The sequence below is a fragment of the Perissodus microlepis genome, chromosome 6 (genome assembly GCF_051167445.1).
Source record: "Perissodus microlepis isolate ML-2025 ecotype Zambia chromosome 6, ASM5116744v1, whole genome shotgun sequence".
In the NCBI taxonomy this organism is placed as follows: Eukaryota; Metazoa; Chordata; class Actinopteri; order Cichliformes; family Cichlidae; genus Perissodus; species Perissodus microlepis.
In genome coordinates, this window is record NC_140466.1 from 401,032 (window position 1) to 417,500 (window position 16,469).

At 49.7% G+C, this 16,469-nt stretch overlaps 2 protein-coding genes across 4 annotated transcripts in view; one reads left to right on the top strand and one right to left on the bottom strand.

Annotated features, from left to right (window-relative positions):
• Positions 1–16,469, bottom strand: part of LOC146384706 (spectrin beta chain, non-erythrocytic 1-like) — a 31,803-nt gene that overhangs the window by 8,027 nt on the left and 7,307 nt on the right. For all 3 annotated transcript variants that reach the window (XM_084929753.1, XM_084929754.1, XM_084929755.1), the window contains 19 exons: positions 12,457–12,608; positions 10,069–10,242; positions 9,861–9,952; positions 9,700–9,780; positions 9,508–9,623; positions 9,324–9,436; positions 9,024–9,211; positions 8,823–8,940; positions 6,975–7,133; positions 6,585–6,887; positions 6,352–6,505; positions 5,353–6,223; positions 3,852–3,989; positions 2,979–3,735; positions 2,692–2,894; positions 2,156–2,246; positions 1,855–2,001; positions 1,314–1,577; positions 50–274 (listed from right to left, as the gene is read on the bottom strand). In XM_084929753.1, the coding sequence (XP_084785879.1) occupies positions 50–274; positions 1,314–1,577; positions 1,855–2,001; positions 2,156–2,246; positions 2,692–2,894; positions 2,979–3,735; positions 3,852–3,989; positions 5,353–6,223; positions 6,352–6,505; positions 6,585–6,887; positions 6,975–7,133; positions 8,823–8,940; positions 9,024–9,211; positions 9,324–9,436; positions 9,508–9,623; positions 9,700–9,780; positions 9,861–9,952; positions 10,069–10,242; positions 12,457–12,608 (4,346 nt within the window). The remainder of the gene's footprint in view (positions 1–49; positions 275–1,313; positions 1,578–1,854; positions 2,002–2,155; positions 2,247–2,691; positions 2,895–2,978; positions 3,736–3,851; positions 3,990–5,352; positions 6,224–6,351; positions 6,506–6,584; positions 6,888–6,974; positions 7,134–8,822; positions 8,941–9,023; positions 9,212–9,323; positions 9,437–9,507; positions 9,624–9,699; positions 9,781–9,860; positions 9,953–10,068; positions 10,243–12,456; positions 12,609–16,469) is intronic.
• LOC146384707 (uncharacterized) lies at positions 342–1,320 on the top strand (the record flags this gene model as incomplete). The annotated part of the gene is made up of 1 exon (XM_084929889.1): positions 342–1,320. A coding segment is annotated over one exon (927 nt), but the record flags the coding sequence as incomplete, so codon positions are not given.

The window sequence follows — 16,469 nt, forward strand, 5'->3', positions numbered from 1 at the left end:
AGCGTGAGCGATGGCGCCCCTGAAAATATGGCGTGTGAACTTTACGTACTATCTCGTCCTCGACATCCCGGTTGAACTGGTGAACCTCTCTGGACTCAACCAGGAAGTTCCTGCGACGTTGCAGCGGCTCCAGCAGCTCCTGAAACTTATTTTCCACCACCTGCCTCCGCCCGTCCACCTCGTCCGTGTCCTTCACCTCCTGCCCCAGAGCCTTCACCTGGCTCTGGAGCTCCACCACCTCTCTCTGTCGCACCTCCACCTGGTTCTCCAGCATCTGCAAGCATAGAGGCACAGCTGTCACACCACTGCAGTTCAACTGCAGCTGCACAACATCTGTGATATGTTACAGGTGTGTCACAGGTGTGGTTTCACAGGTGTGTTACAGGTGTGTCACAGGTGCATTACTGTTGTGGTGTCACAGGTGTGTCACAGGTGTGGTGTTACAGGTGTGGTTTCACAGGTGTGTCACTGTTGTGGTGTCACAGGTGTGTTACTGTTGTGATGTTACAGGTGTGGTTTCACAGGTGTGTTACTGTTGTGGTGTTACAGGTGTGGTTTCACAGGTGTGTTACTGTTGTGATGTTACAGGTGTGTCACAGGTGTGTTACTGTTGTGGTGTTACAGGTGTGTCACAGGTGTGTTACTGTTGTGGTGTTACAGGTGTGTCACAGGTGTGTTACTGTTGTGGTGTTACAGGTGTGGTTTCACAGGTGTGTTACTGTTGTGGTGTTACAGGTGTGGTTTCACAGGTGTGTCACAGGTGTGTTACTGTTGTGATGTTACAGGTGTGTCACAGGTGTGTTACTGTTGTGGTGTTACAGGTGTGGTTTCACAGGTGTGTTACTGTTGTGGTGTTACAGGTGTGTCACAGGTGTGTTACTGTTGTGGTGTTACAGGTGTGTCACAGGTGTGTTACTGTTGTGGTGTTACAGGTGTGGTTTCACAGGTGTGTTACTGTTGTGGTGTTACAGGTGTGGTTTCACAGGTGTGTTACTGTTGTGGTGTTACAGGTGTGTCACAGGTGTGTTACTGTTGTGGTGTTACAGGTGTGTCACAGGTGTGTTACTGTTGTGGTGTTACAGGTGTGGTGTTACAGGTGTGGTTTCACAGGTGTGTTACAGGTGTGGTGTTGCAGGTGTGGTTTCACAGGTGTGTTACTGTTGTGGTGTTACAGGTGTGGTTTCACAGGTGTGTTACAGGTGTGGTGTTGCAGGTGTCATAGCTGTATATATATGAGTAAAATCAAAGTTCAAAAAACCTCACATTGAGCTGTACACCTGTCTGTTCTGCATTCAGGTGAGTGGAGGACGTACCTGCTGCTTTTTCAGCAGGATGTTGACGGACGTCAGGTCTTTGCCGTAGTCGTCAGACTGGATCTGGCCCTCGAGGCCGGCCAACCACTTGTCGAGGTCGGCGCAGCTCTGAGTGAACAGCTCGGCCTTGTTGGCGTCAAACAGACACTGAGCTTTGGTCTGCGTGGTGGACTCGAGCTCCTCCCACATGGTGTGGAGCGCCGACAGCTTCTCCTTCACCACCGCCTCCGTTTCCGGCTTCTCCGACACCAGGAGCGTGCCATCCTGAGGTCAGGAGACACTTGGGTCAGGTTAAAGGTCACTGGGGGTCTCATTTATATGATGAAATGTTTAATTTGTATATTTTAGGCTCAGTTTTGGACCGTCGGTCAAGCGTTAGCATGTGTTTTAGTAGCTTCTCTTGCAGCGAGCTCAGAGAACACCTGCCTGAGGCAAACACAGGCATAAAGTTGCAGCTCGTGAGTCGTGCATGCTCTCGTTTATCTTTTGTGTGAGTGGAGTGACTGCTGATTGGCTGCCCTGCTCAGGCGAACGGCGGTACCTTCTCGATCTTGTCCAGCCACTCTTTGTTGGACTGCAGCTCGGCCATGAAGGCCTGGTGCTTCAGCCACTTGCTGTGCAGGTTTCTGGCCTCGTCGTAGCTCATGTCCTGAGCCGTGAGCATCTTCTCATTGATCCACAGAGACAGCTGCAGCAAACAGAACAGAACACAGTGTAACGCAGGCAATGATATCACAGGACGCCGTCTGAACCACAGCGCTGCGCTTGTGGACGACGCCCCTGCTTCAGCGAGTGCATTTTCCCTTTGGTGTCTAAAGCGCGGCTTCGTATCAGAGACTGACCTCCTGGCAGTCTTGCAGGAATTTCTGCAGGTCTCGGTTGTCCTTCAACCTCATCAGCAGCTCCACCGCTGCCTCCCTGTTCTTCTTGTGCCTGAAACACAACAAAAAACCCAGATAAGACCGACCTTCACACACTCACCAAACCCAACATTTAGAGATTCAGAAACAGCAGCCGGAGCCGGGGTCACGGGGTCACAGTGACAGCTATGGTTTGACGTGCTGTTTATGTTCCACAGCTGCTTTCTCATTAGTCTAGTTGATTCTGTTCATCTGGCGTCTTCAGTGAAAACTTGAAAACCGAAGACTGACTCCAGACTGAAGAAGTCACGTGGATGAGTGACAAAATGGGAAGAACACACATTGATTCCCTTCATCAAACTGACGGATCCTGCACAACTGGAAAGGCTGAAGGTCAGGGTGGCACCTACACCTTCCTGTGGTCAGGAACCACGGGAATGTACCGACTACGTCTGCTGAGGAGAACACGAGAAAGGTTCTTCTGCAGCGAACGAACATGCTGTGAAGCTTTGGCGCACCTGTCGTCGATGGAGGTGACTTTCTCATGGATTCGATCGCCGTTGACGTTCCCGTCGCTGGCCAACCGCCTACCGGCCTCAACCACGCCGTTAATCTTGTCCTCGTTGGCATCCATCGTGGTCATGAAGTCCTCTTGCTTCTTGATGGCAGCCTCGGCCCCCTCCAGGGTCGTGGGCATCTCTGTGTGAGCCAGGACGTACTCCTGCGGGGCAGACACAGAGAAATGGCGAGTTTTTAAAGAACAGGCAGGAGCAGAAAGGGGAGGAGGTGTTAATCGGGCATTTACCTGGTTGTTGAGGAAAGCCTCCGCCTGCTTGGTATCCCGAAGGAACAGCTGGTAGGCGTGGGACTGCGACAGCAGGTTCTGCCGATTCTCCCACATCTTGTGCAGTTCGTTCCAGCCGGTGTCGAGCGCCTGCAGCCGTTGTCGCAGGAACATGTACTGAGCGTCCGTCTGGCCCTGCGTCACCATCTCGCCCATGTCCCGCATCTTCTGATAGTCCTCCTCGTAGTTCTGGATCTCATTCTTGATGCCTTCATGTTGGGCCATCAGCTTCTCTGCTTCGGCAAGCGTGTTGGGCATGTCCTCTGAGGCGATGGCGGTCTGAGTGCGAGATAACCACGACTGGAAGTCGTCCAGCTCACGTAAGAACTGCTGCAGTTTTCTGGCTTCACCCAGAGACTCCTCTCGGTTCTTTAGCGTGTTCTTCATTTCCTCCCATACGGCTGTGATCTCGGCCAGACGGCCCGTAATGGCGTTGGCCTGATCGGGGTGCTCTTCTGCCAGCCTCCGGGCTTCGCCGTGCATTTCACTGAGCTTGTCCTCGATGGCGGCCAGGTCACGCTCCATGCCGGTCAGTTTGCGCTGCAGGGCCATGACCCCTGTGAGGTCATTGCCCAGCTCCTGGGTAGACTCGATGACTTTGGTCTTCTCTTTGATCCAGGACTTGGTCTCGTTGCAGTCGAGGTGGTAGTTCTGCACGCCCAGAGCTGAGTTCAGGGACTCCTTCTTACGGTCCACAAGCTCACGGAACAGGCTCCACCTGGAGGCAGAGCAGAGGATTATCAAGTCAGCTTCCACACCTGACTCTCACAGGTCGGTATTTTTGATTTTGTTATTCTTTGGTAGGAATCTCTGTACCTGATGGTCGGGTCATACCTGTTATTGAGTTTGTCCTGCTGGGTCTTAATGTCCTTCTCACTCGGGTGACCACTGTGCATCAGCTGCCTGGCGATCTGGTTCACCACAGCGACACGAGACGCCTGGCTGTTCATCTCCGGCTCAAGACTCTCAAACCTGCCAGAACACATCATGCTTCAGGGCACGTGTTGCAGTGTATCACAGTACATTTGTATCATATCTATCTAATCATGGAGAGTCCTCTTCACACACTGAGGTTAGTTATGGAGTTCCACAGGGTTCAGTGCTAGGACCAGTTCTGTCCTTCAACGCACATATTAAACAAATATGTAAGACTGCTTTCTTCCATTTGTGCAACATCTCTAAAGTTAGAAATATCCTGTCTCAGAGTGACGCTGAAAAACTGGTTCATGCATTTATTACTTCCAGGCTGGACGACTGTAATTCATTATTATCAGGAAGTCCTAAAAACTCACTGAAAAGCCTTCAGCTAATCCAAAATGCTGCAGCAAGAGTCCTGACAGGGACTAGAAAGAGAGAGCAGATTTCTCCTGTTTTGGCTTCCTGTTAAATCCAGAATTCAAAATCCTGCTCCTCACATACAAGGTCTTAAATAATCAGGCCCCATCTTATCTTAATGACCTTGTAGTACCATATCACCCTATTAGAGCACTTCGCTCTCGCTCTGCAGGCCTACTTGTTGTTCCTAGAGTATGTAAAAGTAGAATGGGAGGCAGAGCCTTCGGTTTGCTCTGAGGCAGTGCTGTATAACTAAAATCCTACCTGTGCTGGTTAGATATGTGTGAAACCCAGAACACGACTAACTCAAGATGCTGGAGAGAATTTGGAGGGAAACATCTTACTCGATTCTTTCTTACACCAAAAATCAAAAGTAAGCAGACTCGAGACAGTTTGGAGCAGATGTGGAAACACGTCATACGCACGTGTTTGGGAGCCTGAAACTGCATCATTTTTGGAAGAACGTGACTCTTGTAATAGGCAATATGTTGGGCTATCAATTACCACACAATTTTAAAACTGTATATCTTGGGAATATTAGAGAGTATGTTATGTACGACGATCCTATTGATAGCTGCAAAGAAAGCTATAACAAGAAACTGGTACAAACTGGATCCGCCTTCTTCAAAACACTGGTTAAATGTTGTTGGAGGAATCTGTGCAATGGAAGAAATGACTTCTCAGATTAAAGGAAGACATTTCCGTTGCTAAGTGGGAGAAGTGGACATTATGAATGAACAAAACATTTAAGGTCTATAACTCTGTGTATCTACTGATGCATGCCCGTATAAAAGTATATAAGCTGGAGTGTGTATGCGGAGTAAAGGCAGGTGTGCATGTGGTAGTTGATTAGAATGGGCACCCACACCTTTTGTTCGCTTTAGTTCTGTTTGTCTTGACTGTGTGCTTGCATGGTTATTTCTCCTGTAATGTAATGCATGTTTGTGTTTAAACTGACAAAACTATCAATAAAAATTACAGCGTCAAAAAAAAATCCCACCTGTGCTGTATGACCTCCAGGTCCTCCAGTTTTTCCGGGATCTCCATGCTGTTCAGCCACTGCTCCTTCTCATCGATCCAAACTTCGCAGGCATCGGCCTCGCTGAACATTTTGTAGCGGGACAAAGCGTCCTGAAGCGCCTGCTTCCTTAGCTTGGTGAGGTCGGCGACCTCCTTGTAGCGCTCCTCGATACAGGTCAGCCGACCGCGGACCTCCTCTGACTCCGCCTCCTCTTTTGGCAGACAGGCAACCTGCTCGTGGAGTGAGTCGATGACCGGTCTGTAGCTTGCCACCTCTGCCGCTGCATCTTTGTGCTTCCTGGCCAGCGCCTGGGTGGAGAACTCATCGTGGCCGGTCTCCCCGCTGGAGACGATGCGCAGGGCGTCCAGCATCCAGGCATCTACGTCATCAGCATCCGCCTGGAACTGGTGGAGGGCCAGAGCCTCCTCCAGCCTTTTCTTCCTCACCGCTGCCAGCTGCTCCAGCGCTGCCCACTGAGCCTGCAGGTCGCAAATTCGCTCTTGGATCTTCGTGGCACCGAAGTGTCCCGCCTTCACCATGGCCTGGCCCTCCGCAATGGTGTGCTGCAGGTGGCCGGCACGGCCGCTCATCTCGTCCTCCAGGGCTCGCTGCTGGCTGAGGAGACGCAGCGCCCCCGTCAGGTCCTTACCGTGCTCCAAAGAGGACAGGATCTGCTCCTTCTCACGGATCCAGCCTTCCTCCTCCGCCATCTCCCAGAAAAACTTCCAGAGACGGCGAGACTCCTCCAGACGGGCACGTCGCTCTGCGGCAAGCTGAGTCAGCTCCTGGTAGCAGAACTCAAGGTGGGCCACCCGGTCCTGGATGACCTGTGGGTCACAGGGCTTGTAGCCTGGACAGGAAGGAAGGGAAAATGTAAAAGTAGACCTATCGGAGGAACAAGACTCCTCCTTATTAAATGAATAAAAATGCTCAAGTTCAAATCAAACTCAGAGGCGAGGAAAGGCGCCTGCTGCTCACCGCTGTTGCTGGCAGAGTGCTTGTTGGCGTTGGCGGTGACCGCCTTCACCCTGTCGGCCTGGATGGCAATGTCTGCCTCCACCAAGGCGTGTTTCTGGAGCAGGTCCTCCACCCCCAGCAGATGCTTCCCATAATCCTGAGACAGCAGCAACATCTAGAACCCAAAAGCAGACGATCACGTTTCTGCTCAGACACCTTCTCTGCGTCCCACCCCGAGTGCTGTGTTCGGGTACCTTCATCTCGTCCATCCAGTCCATGATGTAGAGCATCTCCTGAAAGACCCTCTGCAGGCCCAGGTTCATCTCCAGCCGCTGCCTGCGGGCCTTCAGCAGCTCCAGCAGATACTCCCACAGACGAATAACGTTGTCCTTCCGGGCTGCGATGCGTTTGATGTCATGGTAGCGCTCCACCTCCAGCTCCTTTGCCACAGCAACCACAGCTTGGACACGCTCCTCGTACGCGGCGATGTCCGTTTCGATCGCCTCATGCTTCTTGGTGGCGGCCTCGACGGCCTGAAGGTCGAAGCCAAAGTTATCCTGGAGACAGAGAAGAGACGGCAGCGTGTCATGAGATCACGAGTGAAGAAACGTGGGCAGGTCACATGATTTGCTGCGTCCTCCTACCTGTGACACCAGCCTCTGATTTTCGCTGAGCCAGGTCTCTCTCATGGCCGCCTTTCGATCAAAGCGCCTGGCCAACTGTTCCAGCTTCTCCTGACGAATCAGCTCCATCCTCAGAGCCAGCTCGCGCTCATGCTCCGCCTTCTCCAGCCGCTCCCAGGCCTGTCAGTATCACAAGGTTGGCATCAAATCCACGCAGCAGCGTTTACAGCGTGTAAATTTAGACTCTGTAGGAGTCGTTTTAACCCTTTAGAGCCGGTCAGAGTGGGCACGCTCCGTTTTGTGTAACTAGATTTAAATCCCGGTAGCTCTGCAACCACGTAAGCTAGCGCAATAATTTTTTTTGCATATGAAGCCGGAGGAGTTGTATTTACATCTTATGCCATCAGCTTGTCCTAAGTCACAGTTTCCTTCCACATATAGCTTTGCAAAAACTGCATAAAAAGCACTTGCAGCAACAAAAACATAATATTCCAGAAACAGGCTTTGCCGATCCGATCAGCTGTTTGTAACACTTCCTACGTCCATCAGTGCGAACTATCGCATGTCTGCCATGACCCGCCCGAAACCGGAAGTGACGTCATTTTGCGGAAATGTAGTTTTTTACCTTCAGGGCCTCATGAGCCTATACTGGTGTTTTTAAAAGTTATGTTTGACTTCATGACTTTCTGTGTCGTTTCTGGGATGCTTAGGACTCAAATTGCACTACTGGAAATAGTTTATTTTGATGCATATGCTGCTTTTTTGCAAATTTGCATCATAATATTTATCTTCGTTTTTCCTGCAGTATATAAAAATTGGTGTATTTCAAAAATAAAACTATGAAGACACTCAAAATAAATTTCCTGTGGTGGGAAACTATTTTGTGCAACTTTTTTGTATTTACAGTTTTGAGGGATAAGCCTCTTAAATTTCTCTAACTAGAAATATATGTTAAAAAAACAAAAACGATTTAAATTTTTTTGTAGTTTATTGCATTTTTTGCAATTTTATGTAATTACTATGCACTTAATGCAGACATATTATTAAAATTTGGTCTATAATGGTTGTATTGATGTATAGCAACTTGAAATGCTCCCACAAATGGCTCCACAGCATGTAAAAATATAATATCAGCTCTGGCGGACTTGGTTCTATGGTAGGTCTTAAAGGGTTAACGGAAACAGAGAGTTTAACATTGCAGCAAACATCCGTCTGTACACGAGTCCACGCCGTCTTAGAAACGTTGTGTTTCTGTAACAAAAGCACATTTCATGTAACCGAAGCGGCTCCACGGTTCGAGCCCGGGAGAAGACTCGAGCCCGGCCTCAGCACCGCCGGCTCCAAACGCAGATACAAACGTGCCGAGCGAGGTCAGGACTAAGTCACCTGGACCCGACCAGCAGAAACGCTCACAGCTGTTGTTCTAACAAACTGCTGAAAACGTTTCGTGCACGGGTCCTTCTGCCTTCACAAACAGCACGTTCTGGTTCTTATGAACGACTCTGGCGTCTTCCTGTCATGTTGTTCTGCACCATGAAGGAACTCTGCAGGTGTCAGACGAAGGCTCTTATTTCAATGCTCCGGACACCAGACGCACAGTTTTCAGCTAACACGATCAGAAAGTGAGTTCCTCCTGTGATCAGGTTAACTCGTGTACTGATCATTTCGAGAAGACAAACCGACTACGTGCGCCCGACGCGAGCAGCTGGACGACAGCCCTGCTGGGATTCAGCTGCACAGCTGCAAACGACGTCTTCCAAAGTGTAACTCAGGTTCACAGGAGACGAAGCATATTGAGTCTGCGTTCTGCTGAGCGAGCGGCGGGACGGGCTCTGACCGACAGGTAAACGGCTTCGGAGCGGCTCCCACCTTGTTGATGTCAGAGATGAGCTTCCCCTCGCGGGGCATGTACACCTTCTGGTTGTTTGCCCGCATCTTGCTCTGGATGGTGAAGAGAAGGACCTCCAGGTTCCCCTTCTCTGTGAACCTGATGGGGACAGAGACCAGGTGAGAGCTGTACTCAGGTAGCGTTACTGGAGGCAGAGCGAAGGTGAGGCGCAGCGCTCTTACTTGGGGGGTTTCTCCACGGTGCGGTAGGTGTTGAAGGCTTGTAGCTGCTGCTGGACTCCCGCCAGAGAGTTGGCGAACTTCCTGTTGTTGAGGATGATGATGGTCTGTTCAATCCACTCCAGCAGGTCTGAGGCCAGGGACTCGTATTTCTCGATCATCTTCTCCGTCTCGATGGCGTTGTCCAAAACCTGGAAGCAAAAACCAAGACAATGAGGCGCCGCCGGCAGAGTTCGTGACCTCTGAAAGAGAGTTTCAGTCGTCTTGGAGACGACGAAGGTCGATCCGACCGTGCCGACTCACCTTCCCGATACGTTTGCCCTCCACCTTCAGAGCCTTCATCTTGGAGAAATAGTGGTAATAGGTCACCACGTAGGTGATGACGGACTTCTCGTCGGGATGGTCCACGCTGATGTCTGCAGCACAAACAGAAGATTCAAATACAAACTGCTCAGGTGAACTGCTCAGGTAAACGTGCGGTCCCTACCCTCGGGGTCCAACAGCTTGGTGAGGCCCAGGTGATGCTCCGCCAGGTTGAAGGCGTTCTGCAGGTTGTAGTGAGCGTTGGATTTCTTCAGTTTGTCAAAATCGATCAAATCAGGCCTGAAAACACGAAAAACACAAAACTTTATTCACAGGGACGACTCTCTGCATCGTCACACCTGGACGACGGGGTTACCTGTGTTTGTGGATGAGCGCGTTGAAGGCCATGCCGTCCCTCCAGCTTGTGCTGAAGTTGTGGATGTTGACGTTGGGATACCTGAGGAAGAAGACAGGAAGCAGAGGTTAACCTGAGCTCGGCCTCATTGACACTACGCAGGTGCTGCAGGTGAGCCTCACCCCGCGGTCTTCATCTGACACCACAGCAGCAGGGCGTCTTTGGCCGATCGCTTCTCTTTGTTGTCTTCCGTCTCCACGCTGATGTCCTGAATCTGAGGGCAAGAGGAAGAACAGTAACACCTCCACCTGTCTGCCGTTTTTACCTGTGGCCCTGCAGGAATCTTCTGAGTCTGTGCTCTAACAGCTCACACCTGTTACGCGTGCTTACCTGGAAGCGGAGTATGATGGTCCAGATGAGGCCCAGCGTGAGTCGATGGTTTCCGTCCACGATGTCGTGGGAGCCCATGTTCTCCAGGTGAACCCGCTGCTCCTTCAGGAACTGCAGCGCCTTGTCCACGTTCTCCAGACAGTGGATCCGCATCCGCCCTTTGGTTGGCTTTGGCTGGAGGCGGAGGAGCAGAGAGTCAGGTGATCTACAGGTGTGTGAATGTGACCTTCCAAAATCATGAACATCCTGTGAGGGCAGACTTTCACAATAAAAGCTGCAATAATCACACACTGAAGCAAGGATATGTGTCTGGTTCCCACTGACGTCTCCAAAATAACAGGAAGTGGAGACACCGTCTTGTCTTCCTGGCCCGGGAGGACGGCGAGGCGTTCCTGGCCTACAGGAAGTGGGAGGAAGCGCAGCAGCTGGACCACAGCCTTCCCTGAGGCCAAGAAGTCCACCGTCTCAAACGGAAACAGGTTAATGTTTCAGAGGGAAAACAGGAAGTCAGGCACACCTGCTTCAACTCTGAGGTCACTTCCTGTGAGCTGCTGTACCCTCCAAGAGGTCATCAGGAGCACGAATGTGGACTTACTCTGATCGCACGTCAAATAAAGCATCGCTTTAAAAATCTCGGGAAGCTCATCCAGAAACTTATGTCACATGACCGACCGCTGTGACATCACATGACATCGTCTGACACACAGGAAACGTCCTCTGGAAACATCTGGGCGGCTGGGGAAAAGGGGCGGAGCATACTCAGAAGCATATGGGCTTAAATGTTTTGTACTTGTAAATCAAATGCGTATTTGTGAACTGAAGTTTTGTAACCTTGTAAAAATAAATTTGTTAGAAAGATTTATGTTTGTGCATCTACAGATGAGACTTTGTGTTTTAAAAAATATTTACGCGAGTTACAAATGTTTCTGTGAAGGTCTGCTTACAGATACAGAGGAAAACACTACGTGTAAACTCTGCACTCAGGTTCCCTGGATGTGGGAGAGTTTCAACTTACACGTACAAATTTTGACCCGATTTTTCTTCCTATCAGCTGATTGGCCAATGTCACGTCAATCACAAATTTAACAGTCCAATCAGAGAACAGATGGGTTTGGCTGTTGGAGGGGTGCTTTACGGAGCTGCAGGTCCTGGAAGGGTGATACAGTTTGAAGCTGGAGGATCTCTATGTAAATATCCGATAGCAGCTAGGTCCCCTAGCTTTCAGCAGCTGTTGAAAGGGTAAAGTTGTGCTATATCAGTGGTTAGAAACACATTATTACTTTAGGATTAGTTTAACACAAAGTCAGGGCTGACCCGGGACCATTGCTGTGAGTCACAGTGCGCAGCATAAAAGTCCTTTCACATCAGACGCAGGATGTGCTGCTAATGCTAACTGCTAACTAAAAGCTAAGGATCCAGAATTTGTTGCTGGCTGCTGAGCTCTGTGTGCAGCAGCTCTACCTGCACTAGATGCACCTGTCGTTTCTATCTCTGACTTTATGTCCTCTACAAGAGTTTCTGTTGTTTTCAAATGTTCTTCAAATGTTTAATAAAAACATGTATCGCTAATTCATAACCAGAAAGCTTTGTAACCATCCCCACTGGTGAAGACTGTGTCATTTCCACAACACTGCCCCCCCAGGGTCCACAGAGAAAGGTTCTGGAGGTCTCTGTCTAAGCACGTAGACCTGTGACACCAAAATCACCGAACTCGGACACACACAGACTGTTTTCATGGTGATGAAGGAAAACACTGGGCTGGCATGTAAAAGGCATTTATTCTTCCAGGACCTGCAGCTCCGTAAAGCACCCCTCCAACAGCCAAACCCATCTGTTCTCTGATTGGACTGTTAAATTTGTGATTGACGTGACATTGGCCAATCAGCTGGCAGGAAGAAAAATCGGGTCAAAATTTGTATGTGTAAGTTGAAACTCTCCCACATCCAGGGAACCTGAGTGCAGAGTTTACACGTAGTGTTTTCCTCTGTAAGCAGACCTTCACAGAAACATTTGTAACTCGTGTAAATATTTTTTAAAACACAAAGTCTCATCTGTAGATGCACAAACATAAATCTTTCTAACAAATTTATTTTTACAAGGTTACAAAACTTCAGTTTAGTTCACAAACACGCATTTGATTTACAAGTACAAAACATTTATGGCCACAATTTAAGCCCATAGAAGTGTCTCTCCTCCCTCATCTCGCTCTACAGGAGCTGCAGTACTGTTCGCAGCCACAGGCTGAGCAGGGGCGCTCTATCAGACATCCTGACGGCCTGGACAGGAAGTTCCAGTTGATCAGATCAGTGAAGGTCGGGTTTCTTCTTCTGGTGTTGATTTTAGTGCAAGGACTGTTTATGTGTGTGTTTGTGTGAGTGTGTGTGTTACCAGTCTCTCCCCGGAGAGGACCTCGAGCAGTTTGATGAGCATGCGTCCGTCTCTCAGGTCCATGTACAGGTCAGTGATCCTGCAGGAGACTCTGGACAGGTGAGAGTTCACCCACTTAGTGAAGGTCTTCTTCTGCACCGCCTCCCGCTCATCTGTGCACGCACAACACACACACACACACACACACGCGTTTCAGTCTGGGCACCTGATCAGAGTTTTCATACTCTTATCAGGCACATAAGCCCCGCCCACCTGCTGTTTGTATTTGTATGTTCGGTGCATGTGAACACTGATGCAGCGACCTGCTTTAAACTAGGGCTGCCACAAACGATTATTTTGATAGTCGACTAGTCACCGATTATTTTTGCGATTAGTCGACTAATCAGATCATCATCCATTGGACGTAAAACTACAGCTTATTGCACCAGCAGCATCTGCTCTTATATAACTATCATTAGCTTACAGCTTTAAGTGTTTCAGGTATGTGCTAACTAAAAATAAAGACAAGATGATTGTTTAATTTTTAATGAAATTTGCAGATTGTTTCGGTGAAGTTTAATAAACTCCTTGCTATCTAAAATATAACAGGACACCGGAGTATATTCTGGAGCATCTCACACTTCTGATAATCAGCTGTCTGCTTGACGTTTGTTCAGCTGTGTAAAAACTATAACTTTAATCTCAGCCAAACCGATTTACTCAGGAACAAATAAAATACTGAAAAAAGCCAAACAATAACATTTTTAAGTTATCTAAGTGACTTATATATCATGTTTAACCTGAGTAGCGAAAGACGGCGGTGGGTTTGAAAACGATCTGCCGGGAGTCCGGTGTTCTCACGGCTCTAGTTAGCCTTGCCCCCGGCTAGCTATCGAGCTAGTGGGTAACAGACGTCTCCGAAAACGTCGGAGCGCTTTTGAAAATATGTGGTGTCTTGATAAACTGAGCAGATATTTGAGGTTTACACAGCTACATTCTCGCCTGAAAATATGTTAAACGTTTATTTTGTGACCCAGAAAGAATAATAAGAGTAATATTAAAACTAACTAGCTGCCGCCATTGTTGGAAACTGAGCTGGGCCGCGCTATGAATTCTGGGACACAGCTACTTCTTCTTCTTCGGGGTTTAACGGCAGCTGGCATCCTTGTACATGCAGTGCTGCCATCTTCTGTTTCAGTCCGTTATTACACTCTTAAATCCTACTACTTATTCCTGCGTCTTTTGGGATCTTACAAAGCTTCAAACGACGCGTCGACTATTAAATCAGTCGTCGACGATTCTGATAGTCAACGTAATCGTGACTAGTCGACTAATCGTGGCAGCCCTACTTTAAACACACAGACAGGAAACAGCAACAGCTGTAATAATTATAATAAAGCAGCGACACCACACAGACGGCTGTCCAAAAGGGGGAGGAGCTAAAACAGGCTGATTCAGGCAAACACGTGAGCAGAACTGAGAGCAGCTGATCGCCTCTAACGGGTGGGCCTTCACGAGGATGGAAGTGGATGTGCGACTCAGCTCAAACTTTCAAAGTAAAACTCCTGTTGTCCCACCTGTTTCCTGTTTGGTTACGCCGGCGACGCTGCGGCTCCGACGCTGCTGTTGGATCTGCAGACCTGACGCTGTCTCTGTGGAGACGCCGCGCTGCTGATAGCAACGGGGCCACTAGCCAACCGCTGCTATCACACCCACACTCGCTCAGCTCGGTGCTTCAGTCTGGAACCGAGGAGCTGCTGCGAGCTTAAAGACAAGTTCACATCTGCACCGAGATGTTTCAGAGCAGTGTTTGGTTCAGCGTCATGACTGGTTTCAGCCAGCAGGCCTAAACTGGTTACCACTGACACCAGGTGAGACCAGGTGGGCCTCTGTTTACTGTGCCACGCTCGTGCTTGTGTCTTTGCTAAACTCTTCTGGAAGTGTTTTATTATTTGTGTTATTAGCAGGATTATTCATTGCTCTGCTGCTTACATTTCCATGGAAGTTGGACTGAACCCCGTGTACCTGTGCTCCGGGCAGGTGTGACAGCCTGCGATGATGTCACTGAGCCCAGCAGTAAAAGTGAGCGCTTAAACTTTAACCAGGAGCAGGTCGAAGGTCGCCCAACACGCCCACAGACACCTGCCTATGTCGCACAGGTACACCCAGGTGCGCCTGTAATCACGCCGTTTTAAAACAGCAGTGATGAGCTCTGTGGGCGGAGCATTAGAACCCGAGCACTGAACCGACTGGGTGATGGCTCTGTTTATTGTTCCACACAAATAAAGTTTATGCATCAACACCTACAGCCTGGCTCCACGGCGCCCCCTGCAGCATGTTTCCTAAACCGTGTTCGTGCAGCACAGCGTTTCCGTGAAGGCGGTTCACAGGAAGTACTTATAACCCAAATGCGCTCTGTCCAGTCCGGGTCCTGGCGCAGAGAGATCTGCACACCAACACTGCGTAAACATCCCAGCGCCTCCTAGTGGCAGCAGCAGAGCAACACCATGTGACAGAAACTGCTTAACATCCGTGAGATTTACACGCTGAAGCGATTCCACGCCACACAGGAACTCATACTGACACGTTTGTGCAGCAGCCAATAAGACTGCAAAAGATCCGCACACAGGAAAGACATCGACGCGCAGCGAGGTCCGAGCTGCACGGCGAGTCTGCAGGTAAGAACATCCCAGACCTGTGCCCAATCCAGTTCCTTCAAGGACCCGCTGAAGGGTCCCAGCCTCCCAACTGGGAACCACCACCCTGACCAGTTACATGAAACCAAACCCACGCCCTCTGCCGCCACGACCTCTGACCCTCGGCTCCTCCTCCTTACCTTGTAGCTGTTTGAAGCGACCCTCCAGCACGTTGTAGCTGAGCTGCTGCTCCTCCATCACGGTTGAGGACTAAGAGACCGATTTTAGCGATGCCGATCATAAACCACGAACTCCGCCGCACGTCAGCCCACCGAGAGCGAAGTCATCGCTTCAGCCGTTGTTTCAGAAGTGTCAGAGCCCAAAATCAGGTTTTTGGTTTTTACTGACAGACAGGAACACCTGCCCTCATCACCGCAGTTTTAAAAAGCTGAACACAGGCTCGAGTCCACAAACTGAACCAGAGAACGCAGACTGTCAGCTGATCCTGAACGTGAGGACGGCGAGAGTGTGAAACTTCACCAAAACCCCGAGAAAAAACAGCAAAAACTTCCTTTGAAGTGCGATCGGAGCGAGAGGGAAAACGCCCTCGTGTCCGCGAGAGGTGCAGTAATGAGAGTCCAGAGGTCGCCGTGACGGCCACAGGACGGTGTCTGCCCTGCCCTCGCTGCAGCTACACGCCGCTCATTCTTCTTTCCTGCTCAATGATCTGACTGATTGTCCTGTTTCCCTCCACACACACACACACACACACACACACACACACACACACACACACACACACAGACGCTCCCTATCCAAACACACTGTAAAAAGTGGATATCTATAATTTCCCAGCTTCAGCTGAACACTTGAATGTCACACGGATTCACGTAAAAGATCAAAGGCTGCTTCACCTGCAGACAGCAAACAGCAGGGGGCGCTGCAGGTGACCCAAACACATCAGAGGTACAAACATCTGCTTTAATGGAGGAGCTCATAGCTGCTGACCAACCAATCAGCTCCTGGCAGTGGGAGGGGACTTCCCACAGACCTTTCCAGCTGCACCTGTGCGTCCTGTGAGAAGAAGAATGCACCGATACCTGTGAGGCGTCACATGATGACGTGAGAACAGATGAAGACCAGCCAGCACCTGCACACATCTAGTTACACACTGACAGCTGTGTAACCATGGCAACAGCCTGATAGTAAAAACTGAAAATAAAGTTTCTACTTTTCATTTCCAGATTTCAGACACTCCCAGCTGTCCCAGCAGCTCGGCTGATGGCTCCCAGTTTGACTCCAGTTTCAGCTCAGACTTTTTACAGTGTGTTGGAATGTGTTGGCCAATGACGGTGCAGCCTCAGCATGATGTCATTAGGGTGGGGGCAGAGGAGGTGG